The sequence below is a fragment of the Bos mutus genome, chromosome 13 (assembly GCF_027580195.1).
Source record: "Bos mutus isolate GX-2022 chromosome 13, NWIPB_WYAK_1.1, whole genome shotgun sequence".
Taxonomy (NCBI): Eukaryota; Metazoa; Chordata; class Mammalia; order Artiodactyla; family Bovidae; genus Bos; species Bos mutus.
The window spans coordinates 79420531-79433703 of record NC_091629.1 but is presented as its reverse complement, the minus strand read 5'-3'; the positions used below and the strand labels follow the sequence as shown (position 1 = coordinate 79433703).

At 49.9% G+C, this 13173-nt stretch overlaps 1 protein-coding gene across 1 annotated transcript; it reads left to right on the top strand.

Annotated features, from left to right (window-relative positions):
• The first annotated feature begins 277 nt into the window (after positions 1 to 277).
• On the top strand, positions 278 to 12760 carry LAMP5 (lysosomal associated membrane protein family member 5). Its single transcript, XM_005886695.3, has 6 exons — positions 278 to 777; positions 1308 to 1480; positions 1856 to 1987; positions 2111 to 2216; positions 3525 to 3713; positions 11796 to 12760. Exons 1-6 carry the CDS (start codon positions 714 to 716, stop codon positions 11972 to 11974), a joined length of 843 nt encoding a protein of 280 aa, XP_005886757.1. The 5' UTR covers positions 278 to 713; the 3' UTR covers positions 11975 to 12760.
• Positions 12761 to 13173: the final 413 nt, after the last annotated feature.

Genomic DNA, 13173 nt, shown 5'->3' with positions numbered 1-13173 from the left:
TCAAAGAACAGACTCACGGAAAATAAGCCGGAATAGATACACTGCACTGACTGACGACCTCCTTTGAGGAGGCGTTAATTTAACTTTAAACCCTGATCTCACTGAGAGCAGGGGAGAGAGGGGATGTCTCCAAAATGCAGGAGCTGTTGCCATAGCATTTTCCTTCTCTCTTCCTGCCTACTCCTCCTCCCCCAAAGCAGCAACAAATGGTGCTCTACCGCTTTCTTTCAGGAACCGGATGCATTTTCTGAAGCCAGGACTCCAGTGGTGTGATGTCTTCACCACCTAATCACCGGTAGGGATATTGAAGAAGTCTGAGGTTGCTATTAAGTTTCTCAGGACAGAATCATCTTTGCGGATGCAACTGCAGCACAGGAAACAGGGAGAATCTGAGCCCTCCCAAGTCTCACTGGACCTCTGCATGAACCCAGCCACCGTCACTTCTGCAACACAACCGAATTCTTTCAGCACTCGCAGAGTACAGCTCCCTCGCCGCGCGATCCTGCCCTCCGCAGTGAGCGGACTCGCATCAGCCCGCTTGGGTACCGGCCACGCCGCGGCCGCCCGCGCACCGAGCTCTCGCCCGCCTCCTGCCCCCTCTCGCGGCCCCCGCCCCTCGCTCGCCCGGCTCACTCCAGCCGCCACTTGGAGGGATTCCCTCTCGGGCGGCCTCTGCAGCAGCACCCGCTGGCCTTATTCGCGGCTCCGGTAGCATGGATCTCCGCAGAAGAGCCCTTCTCGGCGTGGATGGACTTCGAGTTCTCCTGATGCTGTTCCGTGAGTAGCGTTTTGGGGACTGTCAGAGCAGGGCGCACTCTGCAGAGAACGGAAGGGGCACCGTACGGCAGGCAGGTAGCTTAAGGTCAAAACGTGGACCTAACGTTTTGCGGGTTGGTTCTCTTTGTGGGGGCGGGGGGTTGCGGAGGGCCTTCCCCCCGGTAGCAGGGAATTCCCCAGAGAGCCACACACCTGTATGGCAACCCCAGACATGGTGCTCACACGGGCCTGCTTCGTGGCTTTGAGCATTGGCGAGACACCTTTGTTTTAAAAGCCTAAAATGAGGAAAAACAGGCCAGTCGGATTACAAGTCAGCAAGGCTTTAAATGTTTTCTAATTTAATTTTATTATAAATCAACAGCAGTCGAATTTGTTGCCGCTGGGGCAGAGAAACGGCCCTCAGAGCGCATGGTAGCCGGCGAGGAACTTTGTCACTCCGAAGCCTGCGGACTGTGATGTCTCTCCACCTTGAGCCCCAGACGCGTGGGCTCGCTGAGCCCCGAACAGATAGGATTTGTTTTTTTCCGCAGATACAGTGACTCGAATCATGGCAGAACAAGAAGTGGAAAATCTCTCAGGCCTTTCCACTAACCCTGAAAAAGATATATTTGTGGTGCGGGAAAATGGGACGACGTGTCTCATGGCAGAGTTTGCAGCCAAATTTATTGTCCCTTATGATGTGTGGGCCAGCAATTACGTGGATGTAAGGCACTTTTTCCCTCCCGGCTTGTTCCTAGGGCTCCAGGGGCGAAGGGCACCCTCCCTCAAGACCCCGTGAAGACCTGGGTCGCCCGCCTCCCCCCCTAAGCCCTGCAGGCTGCTCCTGAATGCTGCATGGGGGTTCCGGCTTGTAACGCCTTCTGCTCGCCCCGCCTGCTTGGAAAGTAACCTCCCCTCTCTCCGCTCCCCTAACGGCCGGCCGGGTCTGCACGCAGAGCATCTAACCGCATGTTCCCGGACCTGGGAGCGCGCGCGAAGGAGCGCCCAGGCGCGCCAGACCCGGAGTTTGGACCCGCCGCCCTTTACAGCCCCCACGGGGCCCCGCGCGCTGAGGGGTGCGGGGCGTCTGTGTTCCCAGCTGATCACGGAGCAAGCGGATATCTCATTGACCCGGGGAGCCGAGGTGAAGGGCCACTGTGGCCACGAGGAGTCGGAGCTGCAGGTGTTCTGGGTGGATCGCGCGTACGCACTCAAAATGCTGTTTCTAAAGGTAACTGCTAGCGAGGCTGGCGGAGCCCCTGCAGACTCCGGGTGCGGGTGGATAGGGGCCGCCCCTCTGTCTCCCAGGCCCTCTCTGCGCCGGCGGTTCACGCGCACCTCCTCCGCTCGGCAGGAAAGTCACAACACGTCCAAGGGACCCGAGGCAACGTGGAAGCTGAGCAAAGTCCAGTTTGTCTACGACTCCTCAGAGAAGACCCACTTTAAAGACGCAGTCAGTGGTGAGTAGAGGTCAGCAGGGCTGGAGAGGGACCCTGGGGAAAAGCAGACGCTGCTGGGATCACAGGTGTGGAAGCGAAATTCCTTAGGGTTTTGGAAACGCCCCAGGCTGGCTCTCGGGGATGGAGGAAGGGAGCGCGTCTGAGTCCTCTGGCCTTCAGGCCTGGGAGACGCGCCGCAAACTCCGGGCCTGAAGGCCTTCGCGCATCGCCTGACTCGGAATGAGACGCCTCCTGAGGGTCTGTCTGCCCGGGGGCTGCCTCAGGATAGTTTTCTCAAGATTTGTCCTTTAGAGGAACGCGGAGAAGGACCAAAGCTGTATTTTTATTTCCTTCTGCACCTCCTCCCCCTTTTTAAAATTCTTATGCGCTAAAACTCCAAGGGGGCAGTTTTGACTTTCATTTTGGGTCAGAATTTGATGGCCTTTCAGATCTTTCAGCCCGTGGCTCAGGCCTCACCACATCTTCAGTCGACTGCAGACACCCCGGAGTGGATTCTGAACCGTGTCCTAAATGTATTGCTTTTTTTCATGCCCATCACTACAACAGTTCACCTAGATCCTCCAAAAATATCGTGGCAAGAAACATCCAAGCTCCAAATAATAATATTGGCATCTTCAGGCACCATCCAAGATCACATTGAAATTTATATATTTATTTTGTAGATTATCTGATCTACTAATAATGAAGCCATCCATCACCTGGGCACCTGAGTTAGGACAAGATTTTTACTGAATACATACAAAAATACATATGTCATCTCTTCCATTTCACCCTTTATCAATCCAGTAAAAAGGGCAATTTCGTCTCTTTATCAAAGTTTATGTTCAAATATTTCCCACAGTTAAATTAGACTGAAGAAAGAAAAATCTTAATCCTAGGAAGGAGAGAAGGGAGGGTGGTAGGCTTCCAGAGATTATGTATCTGTACAGGGGCATCAGCCCAGAGCACTAGCAGCCACTGTGCTTTGCTGAGAAAGATATTTTATTTTTTGCAGAGCAGTGTGAGATGTAGAAAACCAAGTCACTGTTCTTTGCATATTTTTGGAATCTCTGTTAGATTTATATAATAAAAAAGGGTTGGAGATTTAGGTATCACTCCCTGCTTCCAAAAAGAATTTCCAGATTACTGTTTAAGGAGCCCATGCTCATGAAAGGCCAGGGGCATTCACGTTTGCAGGGTCTTAGCCAGACAGAGTAACAGGGCATGTCAGCAAGTGGGCTAAGAGGCAAGAGCCAGCTGTCTGGATCACCATGAGGAGGATTCTGCTAGCCACAAGCACCTGACCATTGCTTTGGACCCTTCCTGCAGCTGGGAAGCACACAGCCAACTCGCATCACCTCTCTGCCTTGGTCACCCCAGCCGGGAAGTCCTATGAATGTCAAGCTCAGCAGACCATCTCACTAGCCTCCAGCGACCCGCAGAAGACAGTCACCATGATCCTGTCCGCGGTCCACATCCAGCCCTTTGACATCATCTCTGACTTTGTCTTCAGTGAAGGTAGGTGGGTGGGGAGTCCGGAGGAAGGCGAGGTTGACTCAGGCTGGAGACAGAAGGTGACCTGCAGGGCGCCAGGCTGCTACCCTTGGGTTGTCTCTAGGGTAGCATGGCTCTGCCTCCCTCTGCAACGCTTCTTAAAGACTACAGGAAGCCGACTGAAAAAATGGCTCTTCCTGCTCTTTCTTTCTCCTTCATGTCCTTCTTTTCCTCTCTCCTTCTCCCTCTGTTCCTTTTCTCCTTTCTCCCAATTTCCCTTATTTTTTTCCATTGTTTTCTTTCTCCCCTCCTTTGGCAAAAGAGGAGACTGGATAGGAAGACAGTCAGTTGGAAAAAAGCCTAGAATTTGATGCAAGTTTCTCAAGGAAAAGGCAGCTGAAAATTCCAAGCAGTTATCTAGAGAGCCGTGGATTGGAGAAAGGTCTTTGCTTGTATGGGTCTCAGTATCTTCACGGTCTCTAGACACATCCAGCCCTAGGTTCTACCACTGTAAATCTAAATTTTGTGTGAGCAAAATGCAATAGGTGTGTGTGTGTGTGTGTGTGCACGCGTGCGTGTGCACATGCTCAGGTTACACAGAGAGACTCATGAAGATGTGCCTCTGTCCAGCGTTCATATTTACAGGGAGGGACACCAGAGAGGCCCCAAGGAGGGAAGGGTCCCTGATCTTCTCCCTCTGAGGAGTGCAAAAAGCTGCTTCTCAGTCTGTTCCAGCCCTGATAGGAGATCAGGCAGGATCTAGAAGAGGCGTGTTTAGAGGATCCACATTCTCTTGGTTTTCTGCATCCCAGCAGAAGTAGGGGAGCTCACATTCTGCAATTTGCCCAAACCTAGCAACAATTTACACTGGACAAGCACAGGGAAAGTGAATTCCTCTAGTCACTTGTTTGCTCTCTCTGTGTTGTCTAGAAGGGGCTTCCCAGGTAGGTCAGGGTAAAGAATCCACCTGCCAATGCAGGAGACTCAGGTTAGATCCCTGGGTCGGGAAGATGCCCTGGAGAAGGAAATGGCAACCTATACCAGTATTGCCTGGGAAATTCCATGGACAGAGGAGCCTGGCGGGCGATAGTCCATGGGATCACAAAGGAGCTGGACACGACTGAGTGACTAAGCAACAACAATTGTCTAGAGGAGGTTGTTAGAGACAGTTTGATATTCTCATTTATTCTTTGTGGTTCATAAATTAGATTTTGGTTGCTTTATGGATGCTCACCTTTGGGCTGGGGATCCCCAGGGGAATGCCACCATTTAAATGTGTAGAATATTGGGGAATCCCCCTCTGGTCACATGCAAATCATTAGAGAATTCCCAAGGTGTCCAGCTTTCATCAACTATCCCTCTCAAAGTACACAGAATAGAATCCCTCCCCACAAGATTATTCAGAAGGCATTTGGGAATTCCTCAGTTAAACTCTCCTTGAGGGAAAGGCCTCCTTCTTTCTCGTCTTCATATTTTTTAGCACCTAGTACACTGAGCGACTTCACTTTCATGCATTGGAGGAGGAAATGGCAACCCACTCCAGTGTTCTTGCCTGGAGAATCCCAGGGATGGCGGGGCCTGGTGGGCTGCCGTCTATGGGGTCGCACAGAGTCGGACACGACTGAAGTGACTTAGTAGCAGCAGCAGCAGTACAGTGCTTGGCACATTGCAGATGCCCTGTGAACTTTGGCTGAATTGACATTCTGAAGCTGTGGACTCAGCTAATGTGTGCGTGTGCATGTGCCTAGTCCCTCAGTCGTGTCCGACTCTCTGTGACCCCCTGGACTGGAGCCCACCAGGCTCTTCTGTCCATGGGGATTCTCCAGGCAAGAATACTGAAGTGGGCTGCCATGCCCTCCTCCAGGGGATCTTTCCACCCAGGGACTGAACCTGCATCTCTAACGTCTCCTGCTTTGGCAGGCGGGTTCTTTACCACCAGTGCCACCTGGGAAGCCCCAAGAGCTGCAAATGCTTCAGTGCTAAAAAAATCAGCATTTAATAGATTTAGAACAGCAGTGTCGCACTCACCTGTTGTGTGGAGTATGGGCTCTTCCGTCTTAATGCGTTTTCTACAAAATTGAAACTAAACGTCGAGATGTTAACACTCAAAAATACTGTTGGTTATGAAGGTATTTATAAAATGGAAGTGTCTTTCTTAAACTCAAAATGTTAAATATAATGAAAAGCAATTGGACTTAATTGGTGACCAGGAATTCATTTGGAAAATATTGGATCATGGAGTCCCCAGAGTCCCTGCAGTAGATGCTTTTGAGTTTACATGTATACTTTCAGTAGCCTCTAATTGCTCTTTGTGTTTCCCTGGTCTGCTGTTTTTAGGCACTTCTTCACGTCTTTGTACCCCTGGTGCTATAATTGCTGTTTTTACTGTTTCTTTACATCTCATCCCAACCCACTATGGGTTATTTCTAAATTGTTGCTTATAGTCATTTATGAATGGAGAAATCAGATCTCACGGATGTTAAAATTGTGTACAAAATAAGAGTAAATGGGTACCAAATAAGGATCGGGGCTACTTTCCTAAAAATCAGTGATTATTTTAACATAGACTTAATGATCTCTGTGTACAAAACGCAATTTTAATCCAATTCCAGGGTCTAAATGGATAGTCTTAGAGAGTTTGTAAAGATGTGTAACTTCCTAAATGCAGATATATTCAGCACAGGCAAATTGGACTTGTCTCACCAAGGCTTATCTGGGTAATAATCAGGATGTTGCCTCCTGTATGGTGCCTTGGGGCTCAGGCCTTGACGTTCCTGGGAGGAGGCAGGCCTCCTTTAGTCACTTATTGGATCGGTGTGCTTTTGTGTGGCCGGGCTTCTTTTGTTCTGGCTCCTTCTGTCTGTGCCTCTCAGCACCTGCCCTCAGTATGTTTTGTAAGAGGTTATTTTACTCGTTTTAGTGAATCTGAAAGATTTCTTTTGGAGTGCCTTTTCAGAAACCGGCACTTGGCTCCCACTCCCCAGAATAGAAGGAGGCTCTGGATGTCTGGCTGATGCCTGTGCGGGTGTGAGTTGGGGCTGCCTGAGTTCCAGTGGGGTGGTGGTGTCTGGTCACAAGTCTGACACCCCCTGCAGGGCTGTGTACATGGCTTCTGGCATGTGCATGCAGGATCCGCCGCATGAGTGCGTCAGGTGAAAAGTCCGTTCCCTGCGCCTGACCTAGTCTCCCACCTGCCTCCTTCATAGATTCTGAGAAAAAAGAGGATGGCTCAGTGAAACGGGTTAGTGGGTACGCACACAGCACTCACAGAGCCGTTCAAGTGGGGCTGACATCTTTATCACACAGACGCCTTTAGGGCGTTGAACTTGGCTGCTGTACTGATCCCGGGTGCGTCTCGTAGCCCCGCCGGCGCCGTCTGCACCGTGCGCAGCTCTGGCGATCTTTTATCCGCGGACTGGAGGCCGGGCCCACGACGCCCGGGTGATGCTGCTGGTCCACAGCAAACTGTAGGCGCCCCGGCGGCGGGGGGATTTTGAGCCGATTAAGGAAAATGATATGACGATAAGAGGCAGTAACGTGCACGCTTCCTGGAGGGCACTTGGGCACGGTTGTGTAGGGAAAGCCCCCCACAGCAATGGGAGCATCCCGAGGAAGGTCTCTGGGAGCCGCTATCCTGGTGATGGGGAGCGGGGTGTGAGGGGGGCTTAGTGTCTGGGTGATGGCCCCTGACAGCATGGGGAGGGGTCCTGGGGGCAGCAGAGCTCTGGGGACAGCAGAGCTCAGGGCTTTATCTGTCTCTTCAGTAGGTAACAGCTGTTGGGTGAGGTTTGTACCCAAAACAGATAGGCCCTAAATGACTAGACATTCAGGCCATTTTGTTTAGATGGTTTTTTAGATATTTACATGTTTAGTTGTTTAGACAGTTTTTTAAATAAGTGAATGTGTCAAAATTTGAGTTTGGCCCAGGCGGGCTTTTGAGTTAATAGGTCTCAGCCTGTAGTGCAAATGTAACCGACCAAGGGGCCAAGCTGTATAGGCTGGCTTCTTTCTGTACAACATATACTTGGTGTGGCGACGCTCAGTCTGCAGTTCAGGGCAGCTTGTGTGTCCCCGCTGTGTGGGGCCCCTTGTCTTTCCCCAGTTCGTTCCTGGTGGTGGGGCCCTTTGAGGTTCAGGAGACTTCTGTGATGGGGGTGGTGCCTCCCCAGGAGGGAGCAGAGCAGACTATTTCAGTGGCTTGAGTTAAAGGCAGCTCTCATGCATAATGACAGAAGAAATGTAATGGGACAAGGTGTCTCTGTGCCCCTTTGTGAAATGTGCAGGTTTAATGGGCATTTGTGTCACCACGTATACACTGCTGCTGTTTAGTCGTGTCTGACTCTTTGCAACCCCATGGAGGTCTCCACCAGGCTCCTCTGTCCGTGGGATTTCCCAGGCAAGAATACTGGAGCAAGTTGCCATTTCCAGGGCCTCCTTAATTCTCAAGGGGAGACACAGACAGAGAGACCTGTGAAGGATGGACTGAGGCCCCCGTTTAAGTGGAGAAACTGAGGCTCAGGGAGGTGAAGTAACCAGCCAGGGCTGTGCTCTGGTGGCTGCCAGCATTGTGACCGGAGCCTGTCTTTGGGGATCAGATCCTGTACTCTTAGCATCTTCAAGTCTCTCAGCTGCTCCCGCTGAGAAACTGTACCAAACACATGAAAGCAGGGGCCACCTTCAGAAAGGTGGTCAGGTGCCCTGAATTCCTGAGCTCTTTATCATTGTTGCTAACAGTGTGATTGGGAGATACCACTTGATCTGCAGTTTACCCAGAACTCTGGGAAAAGCAACCTGTATTTTATTGAAAATGAATGTACACCACCTCTAGCAGAGTGCCCCAAGGCTGGCTGCCATGCTGCAAACCAGGGAGGGGTGTGTTGATGCTGATCGAAAGCATTGCATATGCCTGTGGTTGACCTGGGGCCTCCCAGCCAGGAAAATACCACCTGAGTAACTGAGCCTTCTCAGGGCCTCCTGGAGAAGCATCCAGAGAGAGACAGTCCTGTTATTAACACTGCAGAGAGCTGTGTCCAGGGCTGGAATACAGAGACCCAGTGCAGGGCCATGTCACCAGCCAGTCACAGAAAACTGCGTTCTTGCTACTGTCCTGAAGCCTAGTGTTTTAGGTGGGGTTCCCCAAGAAACAATCCTCTGTAAGGATTTAAGGGCAGATAGCTACCTACCCTTAGGTTAGATTAGTTAGCGTTAGAAACACCTAACCCTATTTAGGTGTTTCTAAAAAGCATTGCTTGGGGAGTGGAAAAGTGAGGTGGGAAAGCTAGCAGCTAGTGCACGTGTGTCGGAGAAGGCGATGGCACCCCACTCCAGTACTCTTGCCTGGAAAATCCCATGGGCGGAGGAGCCTGGTGGGCTGCAGTCCATGGGGTCGCTCAGAGTCAGACAGGACTGAGCGACTTCACTTTCACTTTTCACTTTCCTGCACTGGAGAAGAAAATGGCAACCCACTCCAATGTTCTTGCCTGGAGAATCCCAGGGACGGGGAAGCCTGGTGGGCTGCCGTCCATGGGGTTGCACAGAGTTGGACACTACTGAAGCGACAGCAGCAGCAGTGCAGGTGTGTAAGTGAGCAGGTCGCCCTGGTGAGCACTGGGGCTCACCCTGAGGGAGACCCTGGGAGAGAGTGTGAGTTACCCACCAGCGGCCATCCACCTCTGATGGCTCTCCGGGCCATCTAACCTGCCCTGGAGTTAGAGTCCATGGGAATGGGTGGGAATGGTGACTGCCAAGGGCCTAAGACCCTGTCCATGTGTGCTGCGCCTCCTTCCGGGGTGTAGGAACCCTCCCCGTCCTGGTGGAGCTCACAGGTAGCGGGAAAGAGTTTATGCAGCTCTTCCTGTGCATGCTGTTCCTGGTACACAGCAGCTTCCGTCAGTTAACAGCTTTTCTTATTTACTGTTGTGCTTACATCTTGCTGAGAGTATCTGCTTATCTCCAACCAAAGATCTCCAAAGCCCAGTCATCTTAGCAGTTTCTCAGTACACAAAATACATTTCGCTGAAGTTACAGGAGTCTCGAGCCAGCCCGGAGGAAATATGGAAAGAGGAGCAAACCCGTTCCTTTTGCTGCCCCGTCAGACAGCAGGGCACGCACAGCCGGTGTCCCTGCCCACTTTCTGCAGCAGGAGGGCCCCGGCACCAGCAGAGCCGAGCAGTCCGCTTGCCCGTCTCCATGCTGCCTGTTTGGAGACAGTGAAGAGTCCTTACACTTTTGCTCATCTCAGGGTGTAAGGACAGCTTTAAAATGCTGTGGTCATCAGACAAAACAGAATAAATCTCACATCTGGAAGAACACCCTAAGATGCATCAGGATTGCAATGGTGGCGCCAGGGTTGCGGTTGAGGGCACCTGAGCTGGCACCTGGCGGCCGCCTGTCACACCTCTTCTGTCTGATCTGACTACATCTAGTTCTTTCCAATGACTGCTCTGGTGGTTGCTTTTTTCCAGCCGTAGACCCTGGGCCTCTGTTTTGTGTTCTCTAGAACCGTGAGTACAGCCAAGGTAAAGGTGTGAGGGAGCCCGAAATCTGTGGAGGCAGACAGAGAGTCAGGGGTCTCTGAGCGCCCAAGGCTGGATGCTGAGCTGGGCTAAGCCGAGGGATGCTTTTCTCCCAGGCAGGGGTTGAGGGCAGCCATCCTCCGTGGTTATATAACCTGTGGGTTAACTCATCAGTTTACTGCACAGGATCTTAACCCTGGTGTCTGTAGGGTTTGTGGATAGAGTTCACGGGGGGTCTGTAAATTTCAAAGGGAAACATTTCCATCTTTATTTTCACTGATTTCTAATTAATATTTAACATTTCCTTCGATTATAAATAAAGGTAACAACCCACAGTAGTATTAGTCATACCCATGACTTTGTCAGTAGCAGAAATCATAGACATTTTCTTTCCACATTTTGTGCAGATCTTGCAAAGTAACAATTATGCTTCTCACTGCTTTGCAATCAAAGCCAGCCTACATGTGTGCTAATAAATACATATATAACTGTCCCTTGAATTATTTTAAAATACTCTAATAGCTGATTTCAATGTAGTCCATTTTCTGTGTAATCTTATGTTTTTCATTTTATGCATTTATAAGCATATTTCTGAGAAGGGAAGATGGTTTCTTCATACTGATACCCAAAAGAGGATAACTCTGCTTTAGTGGGTCATGACCAGCACTACTGTATTTATTTTTAATTGTACTCATGGCTACTAATTGTCATAATGATGTAGTAAGGATACACAGCTGGATCACAAGGGAAGAAGGCACAGTGGCTTCCAGAGGAATCTGTGTGCAAGTTTCCTCGTGGTGCAGCGTGCAGACTCTAGGGTGCCCAGAACTCACTGGTTGTGGCTCACAGGCTTTAGTTGCCCGAGGGATGTGGAATCTTCCCAGAGAAGGGACTGAACCCAGTGTTCCTTGCATTGCAAAGTGGATCCTTATCCACAGGACCACCAGGGAAGTCGTGGATATTTTAATAACCTAGGCTAGGAATCCAATAACTTGAGTGTTGTCCCATTTAATTGATAAGTTCTTATTTTACACTGTATAGAAATATTAAGGGGTTAAGTCTTAGAGTTGGTTGGGAAGTACTGTTTCTGAAGAAAATATCTCCCTAAAGTTTCCTTGAGAAATCTTTTTCTGGGAGGAGGGTGGATATAATTGCTTTACAATGTTGCACTAGTTCCTGTTGTACAACAGTGTGAATCAGCTATGTAGTATATACATATCTCCTCCCTTTTCTTGAGAAATCTTTTCATCTCTATCTGCCTTTTGGTTTTCTTCAGTTCAGTTCAGTTCAGTCACTCAGTCATGTCTGACTCTTTGCAGCCCCACGAATCACAGCACGCCAGGCCTCCCTGTCCATCACCAACTCCCGGAGTTCACTCATACTCACATCCATCGAGTCAGTGATGCCATCCAGCCATCTCATCCTCTGCTGTCCCCTTCTCCTCCTGCCCCCAATTCCTCCCAGCATCAGAGTCTTGGTTTTCTTAAGCGGACTTAATTAATCATAATTCAGAATATTTTGGTAGGAATTAATCATAATTCAAGATCTTTTGGTAGGAGCTCATTGCCTTTCTTTTTCTTTCACATTTCAGAGCATAAATGCCCAGTGGATGAGAGGGAGCAGCTGGAGGAAACCTTGCCGCTGATTTTGGGGCTCATCTTGGGCCTCGTCATTGTGGTCACACTGGTGATTTACCACATCCACCACAAGATGACTGCCAACCAGGTCCAGATCCCTAGGGACCGGTCCCAATATAAGCACATGGGCTAGAGGCCGCTGGGCAGACAGCCCCAGCTGCCGCACCCCCGGCCCTGGCTGGATCAGGCAGAGAAACAACAGCACTTCGCACTTGTACATGGGATACACCAACACAGCTGCAGTCAAACAGACTTGGGTACGCAAGGCTTGCTTGGCCTGCATCCATGCTTAAACAGGGATGGGGGATTCGTTTGGATTCATGGGGCGAATGACATAGCCCTTCCAGGCTGAGAAGTGGGAGGGGTGGGGTCAGCCAGCTTTCATGCTCGTGGTGGCTTGGCCTTGACTCTCCAAGGAGCAACGCATACAACTCGGAGGGATATCTGGCTGTGAAGTGTAAGGATTGGAACCACAGTTCTTTTGGAAAGACACCCCTTAGGGTTCAAGAGGAACAACAGATGCTTTGCTCCCTTGAACGCAGATGGCTTATCCTATACTATCGTCAGTGCACACAAAACACAGCCTCATGCTCCCTGCAGCAAGACCCCTGAACGTGATCCATGCTTCTGGCTGGCATTCTGCATGTCTCGTGATTGTCTTGGGAATGTTTCACTGCTCCCTGCACCCAGCAAATTCACAGCACAAGAACTTGTTTAACGTAACTATGCAGAGTTGTTTGGACTTTATACTATGTCAGGTCCAGGTATGGGGACCTGAAGAATCAATCCATGTGAGCTTGTCTCTCAAAATGAATTAAAATACACTACTGTCTAGCATTTGGCTGCTTTCTTGAAACAAGTCAACACAACTAAAAATGGCTTGTGTGGCATCCACAGGAGAGAGGGGGGTGATGAAGATGGGCTTTTCATTCCTGTAAGAGGAAAAGCCAAGAAACAGCAGGAAAATAATAGCAGGGACAGGGGAGTTGGCTTTTCCAGGTGAAAACCATGGATTTGTTTTGGCAAATATAAGTAGTTTTAATGATGGCACCTCTTCACTTGATCTTACCTAGAAGGCCGAGAAGTGATAATAATGGCATCTCTTGAATGGTTGGTCTAAAATAGTTTCTGATGTTTCTTGATCTTGAGTCTCACACTTCATTTTGTATTAAAAAGCTGGACTGAACAGAGTAGTTTGGACTGAGTTTTGAGATAAAATGTAACTTACTGAATTCCTTAGAGAAAGGTACATAGTTTGGATTTCATCCACCTCCTAAATAATCATTGTTCAGTTCTGAGCTAGAAGAGGGAGATCCTCTCCTCTGGTGTTAG